The following is a 17,384-nucleotide window of genomic DNA, read 5'->3' as shown; positions in this document are numbered from 1 at the left end:
AAGTAGTTTGAAATCAAAATCTGTAAAAAATGGCCGGTGAAATCCTAAAGGTGCTCTTTGGAATGTGGGCCCCTTTGCCCACCTAGGCTGCAAAAAAGTGTCACACATCTGGTATCGCCGTACTCAGGAGAAGTTGGGCAATGTGTTTTGGGGTGTCATTTTACATATACCCATGCTGGGTGAGATAAATATCTTGGTCAAATGCCAACTTTGTATAAAAAAATGGGAAAAGTTGTCTTTTGCCAAGATATTTCTCTCACCCAGCATGGGTATATGTAAAATGCCACCCCAAAACACATTCCCCAACTTCTCCTGAGTACGGCGATACCAGATGTGTGTCACTTTTTTGCCGCCTAGGTGGGCAAAGGGGCCAACATTCCAAAGTGCACCTTTCGGATTTCACAGGCCATTTTTTTACACATTTTGATTTCAAACTACTAACCACACATTTGGGCCCCTAAATTGCCAGGGCAGTATAACTTCCCCACAAGTGACCCCATTTTGGAAAGAAGACACCCCAAGGTATTTTGTGATGGGCATAGTGAGTTCATGGAAGTTTTTATTTTTTGTCACAAGTTAGTGGAATATGAGACTTTGTAAGAAAAAAAATAAAATAAAAAATAAATCATCATTTTCCGCTAACTTGTGACAAAAAATAAAAAGTTCTATGAACTCACTATGCCCATCAGCGAATACCTTAGGGTGTCTACTTTCCGAAATGGGGTCATTTGTGGGGGTTTTCTACTGTTTGGGCATTGTAGAACCTCAGGAAACATGACAGGTGCTCAGAAAGTCAGAGCTGCTTGAAAAACGCTATAACTTTTACCCAAACCATTTTTTTTTTACCCAAACATTTTTTTTTAATCAAAGACATGTAGAACAATAAATTTAGCGAAAAATTTATAAATGGATGTCGTTTTTTTTTGCAAAATTTTACAACTGAAAGTGAAAAATGTCATTTTTTTGCAAAAAAATCGTTAAATTTCGATTAATAACAAAAAAAGTAAAAATGTCAGCAGCAATGAAATACCACCAAATGAAAGCTCTATTAGTGAGAAGAAAAGGAGGTCAAATTAATTTGGGTGGTAAGTTGCATGACCGAGCAATAAACCGCCAAAGTTGTGGAGTGCCGATTTGTAAAAAAGGGCCTGGTCACTAGGGGGGTATAAACCTGTGGTCCTTAAGTGGTTAAAACCCATACAAATAATTGCAGTAGTTGATGGGAATCAGTGACCTATTCTACCGTTTGCATAGATACATAGCTGTGGTTCACCTGATTAAAACACTCTATTATTTTTGTTGATTCGAGGCTCTGTTCTCGAGTTGATACGTTCCAGAGTTATGATGCTTTTTCTTAATATGCAGATTAGGCATGTGGTGCAATGAGGGTGTCACCGTTGCTCTTGTTGCAACCAAGCTTCACTAATTTCTATGGCCTTGCCACTGCCTGTCCCTGCCAATCAAAGCAGTGAGGAATGGGGTGACCACAGAAAGGAGTGGAGCTTGGGTGCAAAAAGAGCAAAGGTGACGCCCTCAATGCACCACATGCCTAATCTGCATATTAAGAAAAAGCATCATAACTCTGGAACGGAGTCTTGGATCAGCCAAAGAAAATCAGCGTTTTTATCAGGCGAATTACAGCTATGTGTCTATGCAAACAGTTTAATAAGGTGGTTGTTGGTGACAAATTTCCTTTAAAACTGCAAAAAAAAATGGCAATGTGAAACAACAGCATGAAAAAAAGTTTGTAACATAACAGCCCTTTAAGATTTGTGCCACATTGCTCTGGCTGAAGTCAGGATCCAGAAGTTGTGATCATCTTAAAACATAGATGAAAATATAATATTTCCATCTCCAGAGCGTCTAGCTACCAGTCTTGGCTTTAGCTATCAGGAGGGCTCAGGAATGAAGACACCTCCAGACCTAGATGTGCATTGACTTGTCTGGGAGACCTTTTATGTTTCATACATTAATATAAAGGTACTTACCAATTTGCTAGTTTGCGCCTTAAGAACATTTAAATCTATGAACTGTTCTTCATCATTGTCTGAATCTTCCTCCTAGTAAACAGTTACAAAGTATTAGTTATTGCCATAAAGTCCATGGTGCGCCAAGGAAAAGTACTAATTATGGGCAAACTGTGGGATGGGGTAATGTATATCCCCACATGCACAAAAGTCAGTGTACACATGTCATCCATTGAAGTTGTTGTACCGATCAAGCACATAGACATACACCAAATCACATCTGGGATGTATGTTCTTTTTTTAATGCAAACCAGCAGAAATTGTTGCACCATGAAATCCCCATATAATAAAGCCTTACTGCATAACTAATGTACGGTTATCCAATAATCTACACCGATTCATGGCCAAGTACAATAGTAATGGTGGACTGGAAGTCTATTTGAATGTGTGCTGCATGGATATAGTATAGAGAGTAAAGCGTATATATAATAAACTCACAGCAATTTCATCTTCGATCTTATTCAACGTTAGCTCTGCGTCGTCTTCCGCCACAACCTCTTCTTCCAGTTCCTCTGACGGGTAGCTTGGTCTGAAACAGTATGAAATTAAATAACGGCTTCAACTATTCGTTTTAAAATAATTGGTTTCTATGCATTTATTGAGAAAATTACTCCAACACATTAACAGAAAGTGGCACAAATGTCCACGTTGGCATAGTGGCTGTGAGTGACCCCCTGTGCCCCTTGCCAACAGCCATAACTGGAGAAAACTCAGACCCCACCATCAAAATGTGGGCACCGTAGAGAGTATCAGCGGTATCATTCTGTAGGTGCCTTACAAAGCAGAATGTTTTCCCTGCACAGCAGGGCTCTTAGCGGCATCCATATGGGAGCCTCTTTGGGCAAGAAAAACAGTGAAGGATGTGCAGAACTACATCAGAACTGCATCCCTTACATTCTCAAACTCACTGGGGGTTCCCAGAGGATGAACTACCACGGATCCTAGTGATACGCCATCTCTTTAGAGGATGGAATACCCCTTTATCTACCAATGCAATTCTAGCAGGGTCACTTGCAAAAGTACCCCCCTTGACTTTTTTGTATTTTGTTACATTACAGCCTTAAATTCAAAGTTTTGTTAATCTGAATTTTATGTGATGGATCACAACACAGTAGTCTAATTTGGTGAAGTAAAATGGGAAAAATATATAAATAAAACTATTGTTTAGAAATAGAAAACAGAAAATTGCCATGTGCGTATGTATTCATCCCCTTTGTTAGGAAGCCCATAAAAAGCTCTGGTGCAACCAATTACCTTCAGAAGTCACATAATTAGTGAAATGATGTTCACCTATGTGCAATCTAAGTGTCACATGATCTGTCATTACATATACACACCTATTTTGAAAGGCTCCAGAGGCTGCAACACCTAAGCAAGAGGAATCACTAACCAAACACTGCCATGAAGACCAAGGAACTCTCCAAACAAGTAAGGGACAATGTAGTTGAGAGGTACAACTCAGGGTTAGGTTATTAAAAAATATCCAAATCTTTGATGATCCCCAGGAGCACCATCAAATCTATCATAATCAAATGGAAAGAACATGGCACAACAGCAAACCTTCCAAGAGACGGCCGCCCACCAAAACTCATGGACCGGGCAAGGAGGGCATTAATCAGAGAGGCAGCACAGAGACCTAAAGGTAACCCTGGATCCGCAGAGTTCCACAGCTGAGATTGGAGTATCTGGACATAGGACGACAATAAGCCGTACGCTCCATAGAGTTGGGCTTTATGGAAAAGTGGCCAGAAGCAAGCCATTACTTTCAGCTAAAACTAATAAGGCACGTTGTGAGTTTGCAAAAAGGCATGTGGGAGACCCCAAAATGTATGGAGAAAGGTGCTCTGGTCTGATGAGACTAAAATGTTACTTTTCAGCCATCAAAGAAAACGCTATGTGTAGAGCAAACCCAACACATCACATCACCCAAAGAACACCATCCCCCACAGTGAAACATGGTGGTGGCAACATCATGCTGTGGGGATGGGACTGGGAAACTGGTCAGAGTTGAGGCAAAGATGGATGGTGCTAAATACAGGGATATTCTTGAGTAAAACCTGTACCACTCTGTGCGTGGTTTGAGGCTAGGATGGAGGTTCATCTTCCAGCAGGACAATGCCCCCAAACACACTGCTACAGCAACACTTGAGTGGTTTAAGGGGAAACATGTAAATGTGCTGGAATGGCCTAGTCAAAGCCCAGATCTCAATCCAATAGAAAATCTGTGCTCAGACTTAGAGATTGCTGTTCACAAGCGCAAACCATCCAACTTGAAGGAGCTGGAGCAGTTTTGCAAGGAGGAATGGGCAAAAATCCCAGTGGTTGGATGTGACAAGCTCATAGAGACTTATCCAAAGTGACTTGGAGCTGTGATTGCCGCAAAAGGTGGCTCTACAATGTATTGACTTTAGGGGGGTGAATAGTTCTGCACATTGACTTTTTCTGTTATTTTGTCCAATTTGTTGTTTCCTTTACAATAAAAAATATATATAAAAAAGTTGTGGACATGTTCTGTAAATTAAATTATGCAAATCCTCAAATAATTTATGTTAATTCCAGGTTGTGAGGCACCAAAATATGAAAAAAGTCAAGGGGGGGGGGGGGGGGGTGAATACTTTTGCAAGGCACTGTAATAATGAAAGTGACTCTACAGGAGAACTAACATTAAAGGGTAACTTACCTTTTCCATGTAAAATCTATATGTTTTAAGGCTCTTTCTGCCAAGAAGTCAAGGACATAGCAGACTTGTTCTCCATAGCCTGCCTTCAGTTTAGAGGGGGGGAAATCTGCGGTACCTCCCTGAACAAAACAATATATAGCATCATGAACACAACATGCCGATTCTCACACAGGAGTAAGTCCTCATAAAAAGAGGGGTTATCCAGGATTTTAATATTGATTACCTATCAGAACAGGTCATCAATATCATATCGGCCATCTCCCAGCATTCCCCTGATCTGCTCTGTGAAGAGCCTGAGCCCCATTCAAGGGAATTAGGCTGAGCTGAGATACTAAGCACAGCCGCTACATGAGACCGTGGTGCTCACAAGAGCCCCAGTGAGTGAGGTGACTTCCTTAAACAGCTGATCAGTGGGGGTGCACCCGACAATCTCATATTGATGACTTATCCTGAGGAAAATCCCTTTAAACTTCTTAACAGTCACATTAAAATTGTACCACTGCTGATCAGCTGTTTGAGAAGGCAGCGGCACTGGCAGTAGCGCCACGGCCTTCTCGCTGTTTACCGCAGGCCCAGTGACGTCACGACTAGTATCATTGGCCTGGGTGGGGCTAAGCTCTGTTCACTTGAATGGAGCTTAGCAGCGCCCAGGCCAGTGATACCAGTCGTGACGTCACCGGGCCTGCGGTAAACAGCGAGAAGGCCGCGGCGCTACTGCCAGCGCCGCTACCTTCTCAAATAGCTGATTGGAAGGGGTCCCGGGTGTCGGACCTCCGCCGATCAGATGCTGATGATCTATCCAGAGGATAGATCATCAGTTTAAAAAAACAGCAGAACCCCTTTAAGTACTTTTCCCAAAGCCAGAGCTGAACTCGGGCAGAACAGTTAGGTGGTTAAACAAACCTATCACCATGAAAACCCAAGGCAATCTGCAGGCCGCATGCTATTATGCAGATGGAGCTGAGCATATTTATATATAGTTTATAGGAAAAGATTCTGTAAAACGTATAATTTATTGACTTAAATCCCAGGTCTTTCCATGATTAGTCCAGTGGGCGGTCCTACTCAGTGACTGATAGAGATCTCTATATGTAAAGTCATGCAGGGTAGGTTGTCAATCACTGATAAGACAAGCCCAGGAAAAGCAGAGATGTAAATGTATAAATGACAAGTTTTACTTTTCCCACAGAACTATATATCACCCTGCTCAGCTCCTCCTGCTCTACAACATGCTGCCTGCAGATTAGACCGAGTGTTCAACACTTCAAGTTAGTTTTAAGCATGCACTTACAAATGAACGCAGCTCTGTAAGAATTTTGGAAATGATGGCATTTGGGTCATCGTATTCTTGGGGCTGTTCAAAATCACGTCCAGCTTTATTTATAAGCCATGCAGCAAGAGTACTGAACATGTAGAACTGTTCCCCAGGGTTGGTTGGTATTGCAAAATATAGCCTGTTAAGAAAATATTAAAAAGTGTGTTATATACATATAATAATCCTACAACACACCTCAACAGCAGACAGAGAACAAAACAATATATGGCAGGGAGACCTTAAAGGGAATAACAGAGACATTTATGACCCTTCGTGTGCCTAAGGTTCACACACAGGCACAGAGAAGTTCTTCCCGTGAGCGCAGGGGTGCCTCTGCTATACTTAGATTTGAGCAACTGTGTTTTGGGGGTCATCTGTCCCGGTAAATGTTAAATTCTGTATTATAGTCCAGGACTGCATTCTTCAGATTTCACTGAAATCTCCCAGTATTCCCTGTCTGGCTCAATGTATGTGCAGAACTTGTTATGCTGACTTTAATTCAAGGATATACAGTCTTTACACCAAGTGCTGCACAATAACCGAAAGTGGGAAAGACTAAAGCCTCATGCAGACGTCCAGTGGAACACGGTCCGTGAGATACCGGACTGGCATTGCAGGAGCGCATTGGTTGCTATGACGCTGTGCGCTTTGTGCCGCCGCAGTACAGTAATACACGTGTATGATCTATACCAGTGTATTACTGCACAGCAGCGGCGGCACAAAGCGCACGGCGTCATAGCAACCAATGACGCCGTGCGCTCCTGTAATGCCAGTCTGGTATCTCACGGACCGTGTTTCACGGACGTCTGCATGAGGCTTAACTGTCCCACCACAATATAGGAGTTTAGCTAGGAGTGTCTATCAACAAGCTTGTCTACCATTTCCATTGTCAACCAGCAGAATTGTGACCACTGCTCTGGATTATAATATTCAACATTTAAAGGGGTATTCCCATGTTGGACACTGATGGCATTTCACATTAAAGTCAGATAGGTTTGGGTCCCACCTCTGAGACCTTCTCCTATCTCCAGAACGGGGCCAATGAAGTAAAGGGAGAGCAGCCGCTCATGTACGCCCACCCTCCGTTCACTGCTATGGGAACTCTGAACACAGTCGAGCACTGGCAGTCCCATAGTGGTGAATGGAGAGGTGGCCACGCTTGTGCAACTTGCTCTCCCTTCACTGCTATGGGATTTCCGAAATGATGAAGTGGAGAAGTGGCCATGAGTACATTCAGCTATCTTCTTCCTAGTTTATGGGAGTAGTGAAAGACTTGTTGTTTCTCCAACTCCATTACAACAACGGCTGATATCTCAATTCATGACAGCAAGAGTAGTGAGGAGAGCGGACACAGCTCTTCAGATAACTGCTCTGAAGTGACCTAACGGGTTTTGTGTGCCATTACTGCAGTGGCCATTTTATTACACCTGATTATTGCTCCCTAGAGAAAAAAAAACCATTAGAAATAGAAAAAGCGATTGTGTTTATGATAAAAGTAATATTTAGGTGTTTTTAGTAATTGTATTAATTTGTCTCATATGGTAATACCCCTTTAAGCTTTCTTGCGGTCTTTGGGAATGGTTCAATTGGACAATACGGCCCTCAGCCAAGAAAGGGATCTGCATTACTGGTCTAATGGATGTATGGAGTAAGGACTAGTAACATGGGCAGCAATCGGGAAGGAAAAGTTTCTTCCCAATCATTGCCCACTAGGTTAGGCTGCATTTATAAGCGGCCATGACCTGCTCTGTACAGGAATTACTAATTGTTACTCCGACTATTTGTCCCCATACTGTTTTTAATGCTTGTGAGTAGCACATCCCTGTTCACACTGGAACATATGCTGCTGACAAGCGATGATTTTATGTGCTGCATAAATGATGGATCACCCAACAAACTCCGCACCATATTTTGGCTACTTTCACACTTGCATTTAACTTTTCCGATATTGAGATCCGGCAGAGGATCTCAATGCCGGAGAAAAACGCTTCAGTTTTGTAACCATTCATTGTCAATGGGGACAAAACTGAACTGAACGGAGTGCTCCAAAATGCATTCCGTTCTGTTTGGTTGGGTTCCCATCCCGGAGAGCAAACCTCAGCATGCTGCAGTTTTCTGTCTGTCCTGGGATGTGGAGCAAGATGGATCTGTCATGACCCACAATGCAAGTCAATGGTGCAGGATCCATTTTTTCGGACACAATAGAAAACGGATCTGTTGCCCATTGACTTTAATAGAGCTCATGACAGATCCGTCTTGGCTATGTTAAAGATAATACAACCGGATCCCTTTATAATGGATGCAGCTGGTTGTATTATCAGTAACGGAAGCGTTTTTGCAGATCCCTGCCGGATCAGCCAAAAACGCAAGTGTGAAAGTAGCCTTAGATGGGCCAGTTATCTGGACCAGGCATCTATACAAACGTTCATTCCTGATAACTGACCTGATAGTCCGCCCATGTAAATAGTCCTAAGGGGTAGTAAAAGACGCTAGTATGCTGATGTCAGTAACTAGACACCAGTAGAGTGTAGTGGATGGAGTGAGCACTGCTGGTAATGTCACCATCTTCTCACTCAGTCCATTATAAAGTGGCAACCAGAAGAGAAGCTGAGTGAGATCTCGGACTAGGTAAGTAATAACCTGATAGGAGACCCAGAATTGCTGTCCATTAAGGGTTATCTTGGGAACTTCTGTGTAAAACCAAGAGATGACTGGTCAATATGTCTACACTCCACTTACCGAGATATTGGCCGCATATTGTGCCTTCTCAGTAAATCCTCTTCAAAATCAAGTAGTTTTCAGTTTCTCCAGCAAGTCCTCCATGAGGACAAACACCTGGAAGACGGCTCCAGGGCCACGTTCCTCCTCTTCCATTCTCCTCCCGTCTTCAGTCATTTCAATCAATGGCCTTTTACTTGAAGGAATTGAAAATTTTTTTATAACCTTGTCTTTCTCTGGAAGATAAAAAAGTTAATTTGTGATCATTTCCATTTACTTTGTAATCTGCGGGTCCAAGCTCTCCTACAGATGTAGCCATGGTCAATATGACTGCAGGCACACTGGAATGGTCACCTTAATGTGACTTGTATTACTGTAATGTAATTGTGCCGCCTTAAGCATGTCAATATAACATTGGCTACTTCTGTATTTTTACATCAGCCATGCCCAAGGATGAGGAAACAGACTGTGGATTCTTATGCCTTGTAGGAACCCAGGGCACCACTTGTGGCCATGATCTCAGAAAGCAGAGTGCTTCTGCTTTTTTTCTCAGATTTTTGCTTTATGATTTTTAGGGCTTGAGTCATGTCGCTCAACTTGTCTCGTAGAAGTCAGAAGAAATGTGTGATTTAAGGGGTTATCCAGGTTATAAGAAAAGTCCTCTGGTGCCCCAGCTGGGTGCAGTGAATGAGAAATCTGGACTGCTACAGACTGGACTGTATCGTCTTCCAGGTTCTGTTTTGGATCCCACAATGGTCAGGTTCAAGCATGGAAGCTTGGCGGTGAGCGCTCCAATCCTGCCTTCGCTGTGGAGCAGCACACTGCCCCAATTGCTGGTGTGATGATCGGGGAGCCATGACAGTCGGTCAGCCTGTAGAAGTGACACGAGGGACACTAACAGCTCAGTGATATGTGCAGGATGGAGGGACCCCGGACATTAAGGAGGGGTACACATGGCAATACTCGCATTGCCTGCTGACCTTTAGGTGACTGTCACTGGCTAGAAAGGTTTTCTGCCCAGTGATGGTAAGGCTATTTTTAGCCTGTGATTTTGGAGGGAAAAGTTTTCCCGCTTCTAGTCAGAATCACTGGGCAGAAGTTTGATTCTCCCTAGTGATTTCCCTTAATTGGTCAGATTGATTGACCTATTGTGACCCAGGGTTCTGGGTAGGGTTACCCGGTCCCTGGTAAAAATGTTCTGATTGGTGGAATGGGGACAGTTAATGGGCTATAAGTGTCTGTGCTCCACGGACTGGGTTGCCTTTCATCTGCACCCGCCTGAGGAGCCTGATCTTTTGTGCCCTCTCCCCGCCCACACCTATTTTGTTGAATGTTGGACGTGGGTCTAAGGAGAGTGGTTTGGATAGTCATCCCGTGATGGGGTGGACTCTGATGTATGGTTATGGTTTTACTGAGTCAGAGTTTATGACTAGGCTCATAGTTTGTATATTAAAGGGATTCTGTCACCTTGTTTTAGATTATAGAGCTGCGGACATGCACGGCTAGATCGCTGCTTGCATGTCCGCAATATACCTGTCCCATAGCTCTGTGTGCTTTTATTGTGTTTAAAAAAATATTTTATAGATATGTAAATGAGCCTTGTAAGGTGCCCAAGGGGCTGTACTAGCCTGTGAAGGAGCCCAGCACCGCCTGCGTCCTCCGAATCTCCTCCTTGCTCACAAAGTTAGATTGTCTTAATCTCGCGATGCACAGTTCCTTCCCTGAGGCTGATGCCAGCACAGGGAAGGAACACTATGCCGCCACTGCGCATCGCGAGATTATGGCAATCTAACTGTGAGCTAGGAGATTGGGAGGACGCAGGCGGGGCTGGGCTCCTTCACAGGGGGCATGGCTGGGCACCAAGGAGGTTAGTGCAACCCCTTGGGCACCTTACCAGGCTCATTTACAGATCTATAAAATCATTTTCTAAACACAATAAAAGCACACAGCGCTATGGGACAGGTATATTGCGGACATGCTAGCGGCGATCTAGCCGTGCATGTCTGCAGCTCTATAGGGTAAAACGAGGTGACAGAATCCCTCATCACAGTAACTATTGCGCATGCGCTGGCTAACGATGCGAAAACACAACAAAGGAGGCGGTCCATCGGCGCATGCAAATTAATTACTGTGATGCCGTACAAGGAATGGGCATCGCAGTGCGCATGCCCCGGCCAAAGGAATGAGTACGCAGGCGCAGGATCTCAGCGGAATAACAAGTTGGTAGATAAGCGGTCAGAGGGAAAGGATGGGCGGGCGGAGGGTAGGAAGGGGCAGGGGGAAGCAATGAAAAGGATGAGCTAGCAGGGCACCTACGAGAGTAACGCCGCCCCTGGGCACTTGCGAGCCCTCATTTGCATATGTTATAAAGATAATATTAAGTACAGGATTGATGCCAGAGGTAACGTTTTTATTAACTGTAAGCATGCTAGGGAGCTATGGGAAGGGTTAAAAAAGTGAAATGCTGATGACAGGCTCCCTTTAATGCACCCCACATTCAGCAAGGGTTTCTCCACCAGATTACCAGGGATCTCAACTCTCCCGGAGGTTCAGGGAGTCTCCCGCTATTAGATAGCGGCTCCCTGACACCCACATGTGAAACAATATCTCCCGGAAAGGTTTATCTCAGTCAGATAGCAGAGCAGAGAGATAAGAGAAGTGACAGGACAGAGTTTAGATTACAGGTTGAATTAACCCTTTAGGGTCAAATTGGCTTCTCAAGGAGATATATATGTTAAAGGCATCCCTTCTTCGGTCTCATTCAGTAGCTATATAACTATTGAGAGAGATGCATTTTTTTAAAAATACATTTACACATTTAACCCTCCATTTTAATTATATTATTTACCCCAGTGTTAAATTCACACCTCCTGGATGCTTTAATCATATATATAAATATGATAATTTGGGGCAGGGTAATGAGCCCGGTCCTCCACACCATAGAGCAAAGTGTGCAGATACTTCATATGTTTGGAAAATGTAATAAAAAGTTCGTGAAAAAAAACCTCCCTGAAATGAGAAGTGCACCTCCCTGAAATGAGTTTTTGCAGGTTGGGATGTCTGGATTACGCTTCCTGCCCAGTCGCCAGATTTATCAGCATTTATGGGACCAGCTGGGACATCAGCTTCAGCAACCTTGGAGTGTGCAGGATCTACAGGCCCAGATGTAGCATCTGAGGGCAAATGTGCTGCCGGATACTATATGAAACCTGTATCTCATCTTGCATCCAGGCTAGAGGGTACTACAGCCTCCTTTCAGTTGTACAGTAATAAACTTATATCCAGTGAAAACTAATCACAGCTGGTTCTTTGGAAAGAGCTCAGTTGTAGAAGGCACTTTACTCTGCAGAAACAAATGATAACTAACACATCGCCACCAAAAAGACTAGAATTATCACGAGAATCACCATGACATATTCATGTCTTCCCTGTATATACACGATCTGCAGGAGGGAAGAATCCCCATAGTGAAGAATATGGGCTGACTGATCTGTCCGTGCCCTAGATACAGAGGACGATCCAGTGACACCTCCCTCAGCGGAACCACAAGAAGAAGAGAAATCAGCACCAATTACAGGAGAATATACATCACGTGGAACCCACCGGTAACAGCAAGGGAGTCCCCGTTATTCTCTCTCCCAGCGCGTCAGCTTTCGTTAATCTCTTTCCTATGGCAACGGGCGCGATGACGTCACGCGAGGCGACTCTCTGTGTCACGTGACTCGCGCTGCGCCTTCCATGTTTAGAGCTGGCAGAGCGGAATACATATGGCGTGTCCTATTAATGAACATCGATAAGATACATAAGCCACAGAGGGCCACTATGTGCAGCAGGTCTGCCCAGTAAAGTAATGGATCTAGTTCTACACAATAGATTAGACTCTAAATATAGCCATTGACAAGGGAGGATTTTTATTCAAAATGTTTTATTTAAAATACTATAATATGCATTCAATGCATGTCAGTCTCAGTGCCATGAGTAGAACTGAAGCCCAAATATTGTGGCCATAGATAATAATTGCACATGCTCATATATAGGATTGTGGGTGTACATGCAATGTTGACCGACATATCTAGATTGTACGCATGATTGTTCATTTCCCCTTGTTTCATTTCTGTGTGTTTAACAAAAGTATATTAAATTGACTGAAGAAGCTCAAAAGGGTCAGCGCAGACATTGAAGGCATATTGCTAGGATATGCCACTCAGGGTTAACAACCTTCCTTTTACGTTTTTCTGGACAACTTAACCAAAAATCATGGACAGCCTAAATTTTTACAGACATACACCCCACTCCTTTTTAGAGACCATGCCCCCCCCCCCCATTCCACTCCCTCAAAATGTCTTAAACAGGATGCCCTTGAATCACAAACTCCCCATAATTAAAGGGGTTGTCCAGTAGTTAAATAAAATATGGCAGCAGCATGTGGAAAGAAATCCACAGTTCTACGCTGTTACATCAGTATGACGGCTTTATTTCTGTTGGACTTCCTGGCATCATTGCTGCGGCCATGTAGACAAAGACTGACAGGTATATAACCGGCAAGTACAGTGTCAGTGATGTGCACAATGATGTGCAAGGCTATGGCATGTGGCCACTGCAGCCAGTCACTGCCCTCAGCATTAGACCACTGAGAGGAGATTGGCTGCAGTGGTAACATGCCATATACCAGTAAGTTCCCGCTGCAGTTTTAGGAGGGAACGGACCAGAGCTGCAGACAATGGCGCTGAAGAAATGCATATGTGCCAAATTGCTGCTCCAATCAACACCCCCAGCATTAAAGACTTATTTAGATAGACATTACATGCATCACTACCATACAGGAGAACACAGCACCACATGTGATGTAGACGTTCCCTTGCCTCATCTTCTCCATTCAGACCAGACCGCCATGATGATCTTTTTCAGCCACGTCTTCTCTCTGCAGAGTTTACCACACAGACATCTTAGATTTCTCACTTTTCTGTCATTCTCCTCCTGCCCCCACATTGTTATCCTGCTGCTACCCCAATACTGTGCCCTCTGTGCTCCCAATGCCTCCAAACTCTATACTGCAGCAACGACAGTGTCATACAGATATTCCCCACATACTAATATGTGGGGATAGTCCCCACTAGTCCTACTAATAATCAGTGATGAGCGAAGCAAGCTTCAGGTGCTACATCCAAAGTCGCTTCATTCAAAACTTCATATTAATGCTGTACTGGTAATGACTGGTACCTCTGAAGCGAAGCTGAGTTCGATTCCAAGTTTTAATGTGGTTTTCCACTTTAAATATCAACTACCAAAGTTCACGAATAACTGACTTCGACTCATCGGAGCAAGTACATTTTAATGCTGTACGGAGACGGCTCTCTGTACAGCATTAATCCGAAGTTTTGAACTAAGCGTCTTTGGATGTAGCATCTGAAACTTGCTTTGCTCATCACTACTAATAATTCTTTTTCAGAGTGTCATCATTAGTAATAGTGCCATAATAATGATAATGCTCCCCCAAAGTACCTGTTAGCAATAGTTCCCCCCATATTGTGCCAAATAATTGTAACCCACCCATTAGTACCTCCAGTATTAGTAATAACAGCCCCATAACAGAAATAATGTGCGCCATAGTCCCTCCAGTAGTAACAAAGCCATAATCACGTGGCACGCCGCCTGCGCTGGGATAGAGCTGGACCGGGAAGTAACTCAGGCTGCAGACTGGCCTGGAAGAGGCCTGCGGCCTATGCAGCATGGCGGCTGCAGCGACAAATCTACAGATACTTAAGATAATTCACGGACAGTTTTTTTTTCTGCCGGATGCTACGGGTGGCAGAAAATAATACCCTGTTTTTGCTGACGGTCTGTAAATCTACAGACGTTTTGCAACCCTGATGCCACTAATGGCAGATAGGTGCTGGTCAAGTTTTTACCCATCATTCTGCACTCAGTACACCATAATGAGAAAGTGAAAATAGATGTTCGAAGTCTGCTAATTTATTGAAAAGGAAGAACTAAAATCTGTGACATTTCAGACCCATTACTCATTACTTAGTTAAGCACCTTTGGCAGTGATTATACCCTCCAGTCTTCTTGGGTATAATGCCATCAGGTATTTACACTTGGATCTGGGGATTTTCTGCCATTCTTCTCTGAAGATCCTCTCGAGCTCAGGTTGAATGAGGACTGTCAGTGGACAGCCATTTTCAGGTCTCTCCAGAGATGCTCAGGGCACTGGCTGGGCCACTCAAGGACATTCACAGAGTTGTCCCTAAGCCACTCAGGTTTTCATAAAAATAGCTCTGTATTTTGTTCCATTTGGCTTTCCCTCTTCCTGTTCCACCCACAGAAAAAAGACCCCCACAGCGTGATGCTGCCACCACCATGCTTCATTGTGGGGATGGTATTAGACAGGTGATAGGCAGTGCCTGATTTCTTCCAATCACAACACTTAGAATCGAGGCCAAAAAGCCCAGTCTTGGTTTCCTCAGACCAGAGAATCTTGTTTCTCACAGTCTGAGTCCTTTATGTGCGTTTTGCAAACTTTAATGTAATTTACTGAGGAAAGACTTATTTCTGGACACTCTGCTACAAAGCCCATATTGATGGGACCGCTGCAGTGATGGCTGACCTTCTGGAAGTTTCTCCCATCTGCACACAGAATCTTTGCAGCTCAGCCAGAGTGACCATTGGGTTCTCGGTTACTTCTCTTACTAAGGGCTTGTCCACACGGCCGTTGCCCCTCCGTTGACGTATTGCGGCCCGAGTGTATTCTGCATCACGGATGCGGACCCATTCACTTGAATGGGTCTGCAAATCAGGAGATGCGGAACGGAACCCTACGGAAGCACTATGGAGTGCTTCCGTCGGTTCCATTCCGTGCCTCTGCACCGCAAAAAGATAGAACTTGCTCTATCTTTTTGCAGAACAGACGAATCGTGGACCCCATTCAAGTGAATGGGGTCGCGATCCGCATGCGGCAGCCCCACGGCCGGTGCCCGTGCATTCTAGACCTCAATTTGCAGTCCACAGAATGGGTACGGAGGGGCAACGGTCGTGTGAACAAACCCTAAGGCCCTTCTTCCTTGATTTCGTATTTTTCACTCCATAAAATGCACTGGGCCATAAGATTTAGAGGAATAAAATATGAAAAAAATATTTTCAGACCTAAGATCAGACCCCTATTTCTCATCAGATCTCAGATCAGACCCCTAATAATCAGACCTTCAATCCTCATCAGACCTCAAATCAGACCCTCATTCCTCAACAGAGCCCCATTCCTCATTAGACCTCAGATCAGACCTCAAATCAGAATCCCATTCCTCATCAGACCTCAGATGAACTTACCTTTCCTGCTTCGGGCGTCACCACAACTCTCTGCAAATCTATCGGCTCTTCCTGCACTCACCGCTCCCTGGTATTCTACAGGCGCCTTGCTGCACTACAACCTGACATCTCACAGTGCCAGGTCAGAGTGCACTCTACGTCCTGATACGCAGTCAGGACAGTGCAGCGTGGTGCCCCGAGTATACCAGGGATCTGTGAGTACAGCCAGCACCAGGAATGCTCTATTCACCACTCCCGGTCCTACTGTGCACTAGTATTCACTCCATAAGACGCACTGCCATTTTCTCACACTTTTGGAGGAAAAGAATGTCTTATGGAGTTAAAAAAAAAAAATTGTACCCTTCTCCAGATCTCTGCATCCACAGAATCCTGTATCTGAGCTCTACAGGCAGTTGCATGCAATTCTCTGCTTGTCTGCTGGAACAGCCTAACACGCTGTTTCCTCATGGCTTGGTTTTTGCTCTGATATGCATTGTCAGCTGTGAGACCTTATATAGACAGGGGTATATGTTTACAAATCATGTCCATTCAAGTTACCACATGTGGACTCCAATGAAGGTGTAGAAACATCTCAAAGGTGATCAAGATAAATGGGAAGCCCCCAGAGATACATTTCAAGTGCCATAGCAAAGGGTCTGAATACTTATGTCCAGGAGAAATGTTAGCTTTTCCTTTTTAATACATTTTCAATCATTTCTAAAATTCAGTTTCTACATTGTCATTATGGGGTATTGAATACAAATGGAATTGAATACAAATGGATAGGGGAGAACTTAATTTTTTATTTTAGCACAAGGCTGCATTATAACAAAATGTGAAAAGTTAGTGGGTCTGAAGACTTTCCTAAAGCTTTTTTCAGCCTGCAGGAATTCACTAGATCCAGCACTGCCAGATGCGGGCGGAATGTCCGTTGGCCCCATTAAGTATGATGGGGTCCAGCAGAGATCCGTACACATTCTGGCAGACAAGCGGAGAACCAGCTGGACACAAACCGCTGCATGCAATTCTCTGCTTGTCTGCTGGAACAGCCTAACACGCTGTTTCCCTGATATCTGTTCTCTGCTGGTGATGTGGGTTTGAGAATGGCAATGCTCTCCATATCTGATGGAAGTTATCATACTTCACCTAATAGACAGTTTTTCTTTAAATGTACAGTACAGTCGCATCATCAGAAGAAATCTTGCTGGCTTAGGTTTGCTGACAATTACAGACAATTTGACAATTCCTGCTATGATGGTGATGCCTCGGTACTGAAAGTGATCTGTTGCACCATCTCTTGAGGGAATGGGTATTTAGGTGCACCACTTGATGCAGTTCACGC

The 17,384-nt window shown here is 44.0% G+C and overlaps 1 protein-coding gene across 1 annotated transcript in view; it reads right to left on the bottom strand.

The window, feature by feature from the left end:
* IFT57 (intraflagellar transport 57) overlaps positions 1–13,578 on the bottom strand; it is a 54,872-nt gene extending 41,294 nt beyond the window's left edge. Inside the window, 8 exon segments of the mRNA XM_044285022.1 lie at positions 1,989–2,060; positions 2,466–2,556; positions 4,708–4,826; positions 5,999–6,161; positions 8,762–8,820; positions 8,822–8,976; positions 12,344–12,517; positions 13,562–13,578. Of these exon segments, the coding sequence (XP_044140957.1) occupies positions 1,989–2,060; positions 2,466–2,556; positions 4,708–4,826; positions 5,999–6,161; positions 8,762–8,820; positions 8,822–8,917 (600 nt within the window). The 5' untranslated portion in view covers positions 8,918–8,976; positions 12,344–12,517; positions 13,562–13,578.
* Positions 13,579–17,384: the final 3,806 nt, after the last annotated feature.

Source organism: Bufo gargarizans, chromosome 3, assembly GCF_014858855.1.
Source record: "Bufo gargarizans isolate SCDJY-AF-19 chromosome 3, ASM1485885v1, whole genome shotgun sequence".
Classification (NCBI taxonomy): domain Eukaryota; kingdom Metazoa; phylum Chordata; class Amphibia; order Anura; family Bufonidae; genus Bufo; species Bufo gargarizans.
Note: the sequence above shows the minus strand (reverse complement) of the source record. Positions and strands in the feature narration are given on the sequence as shown.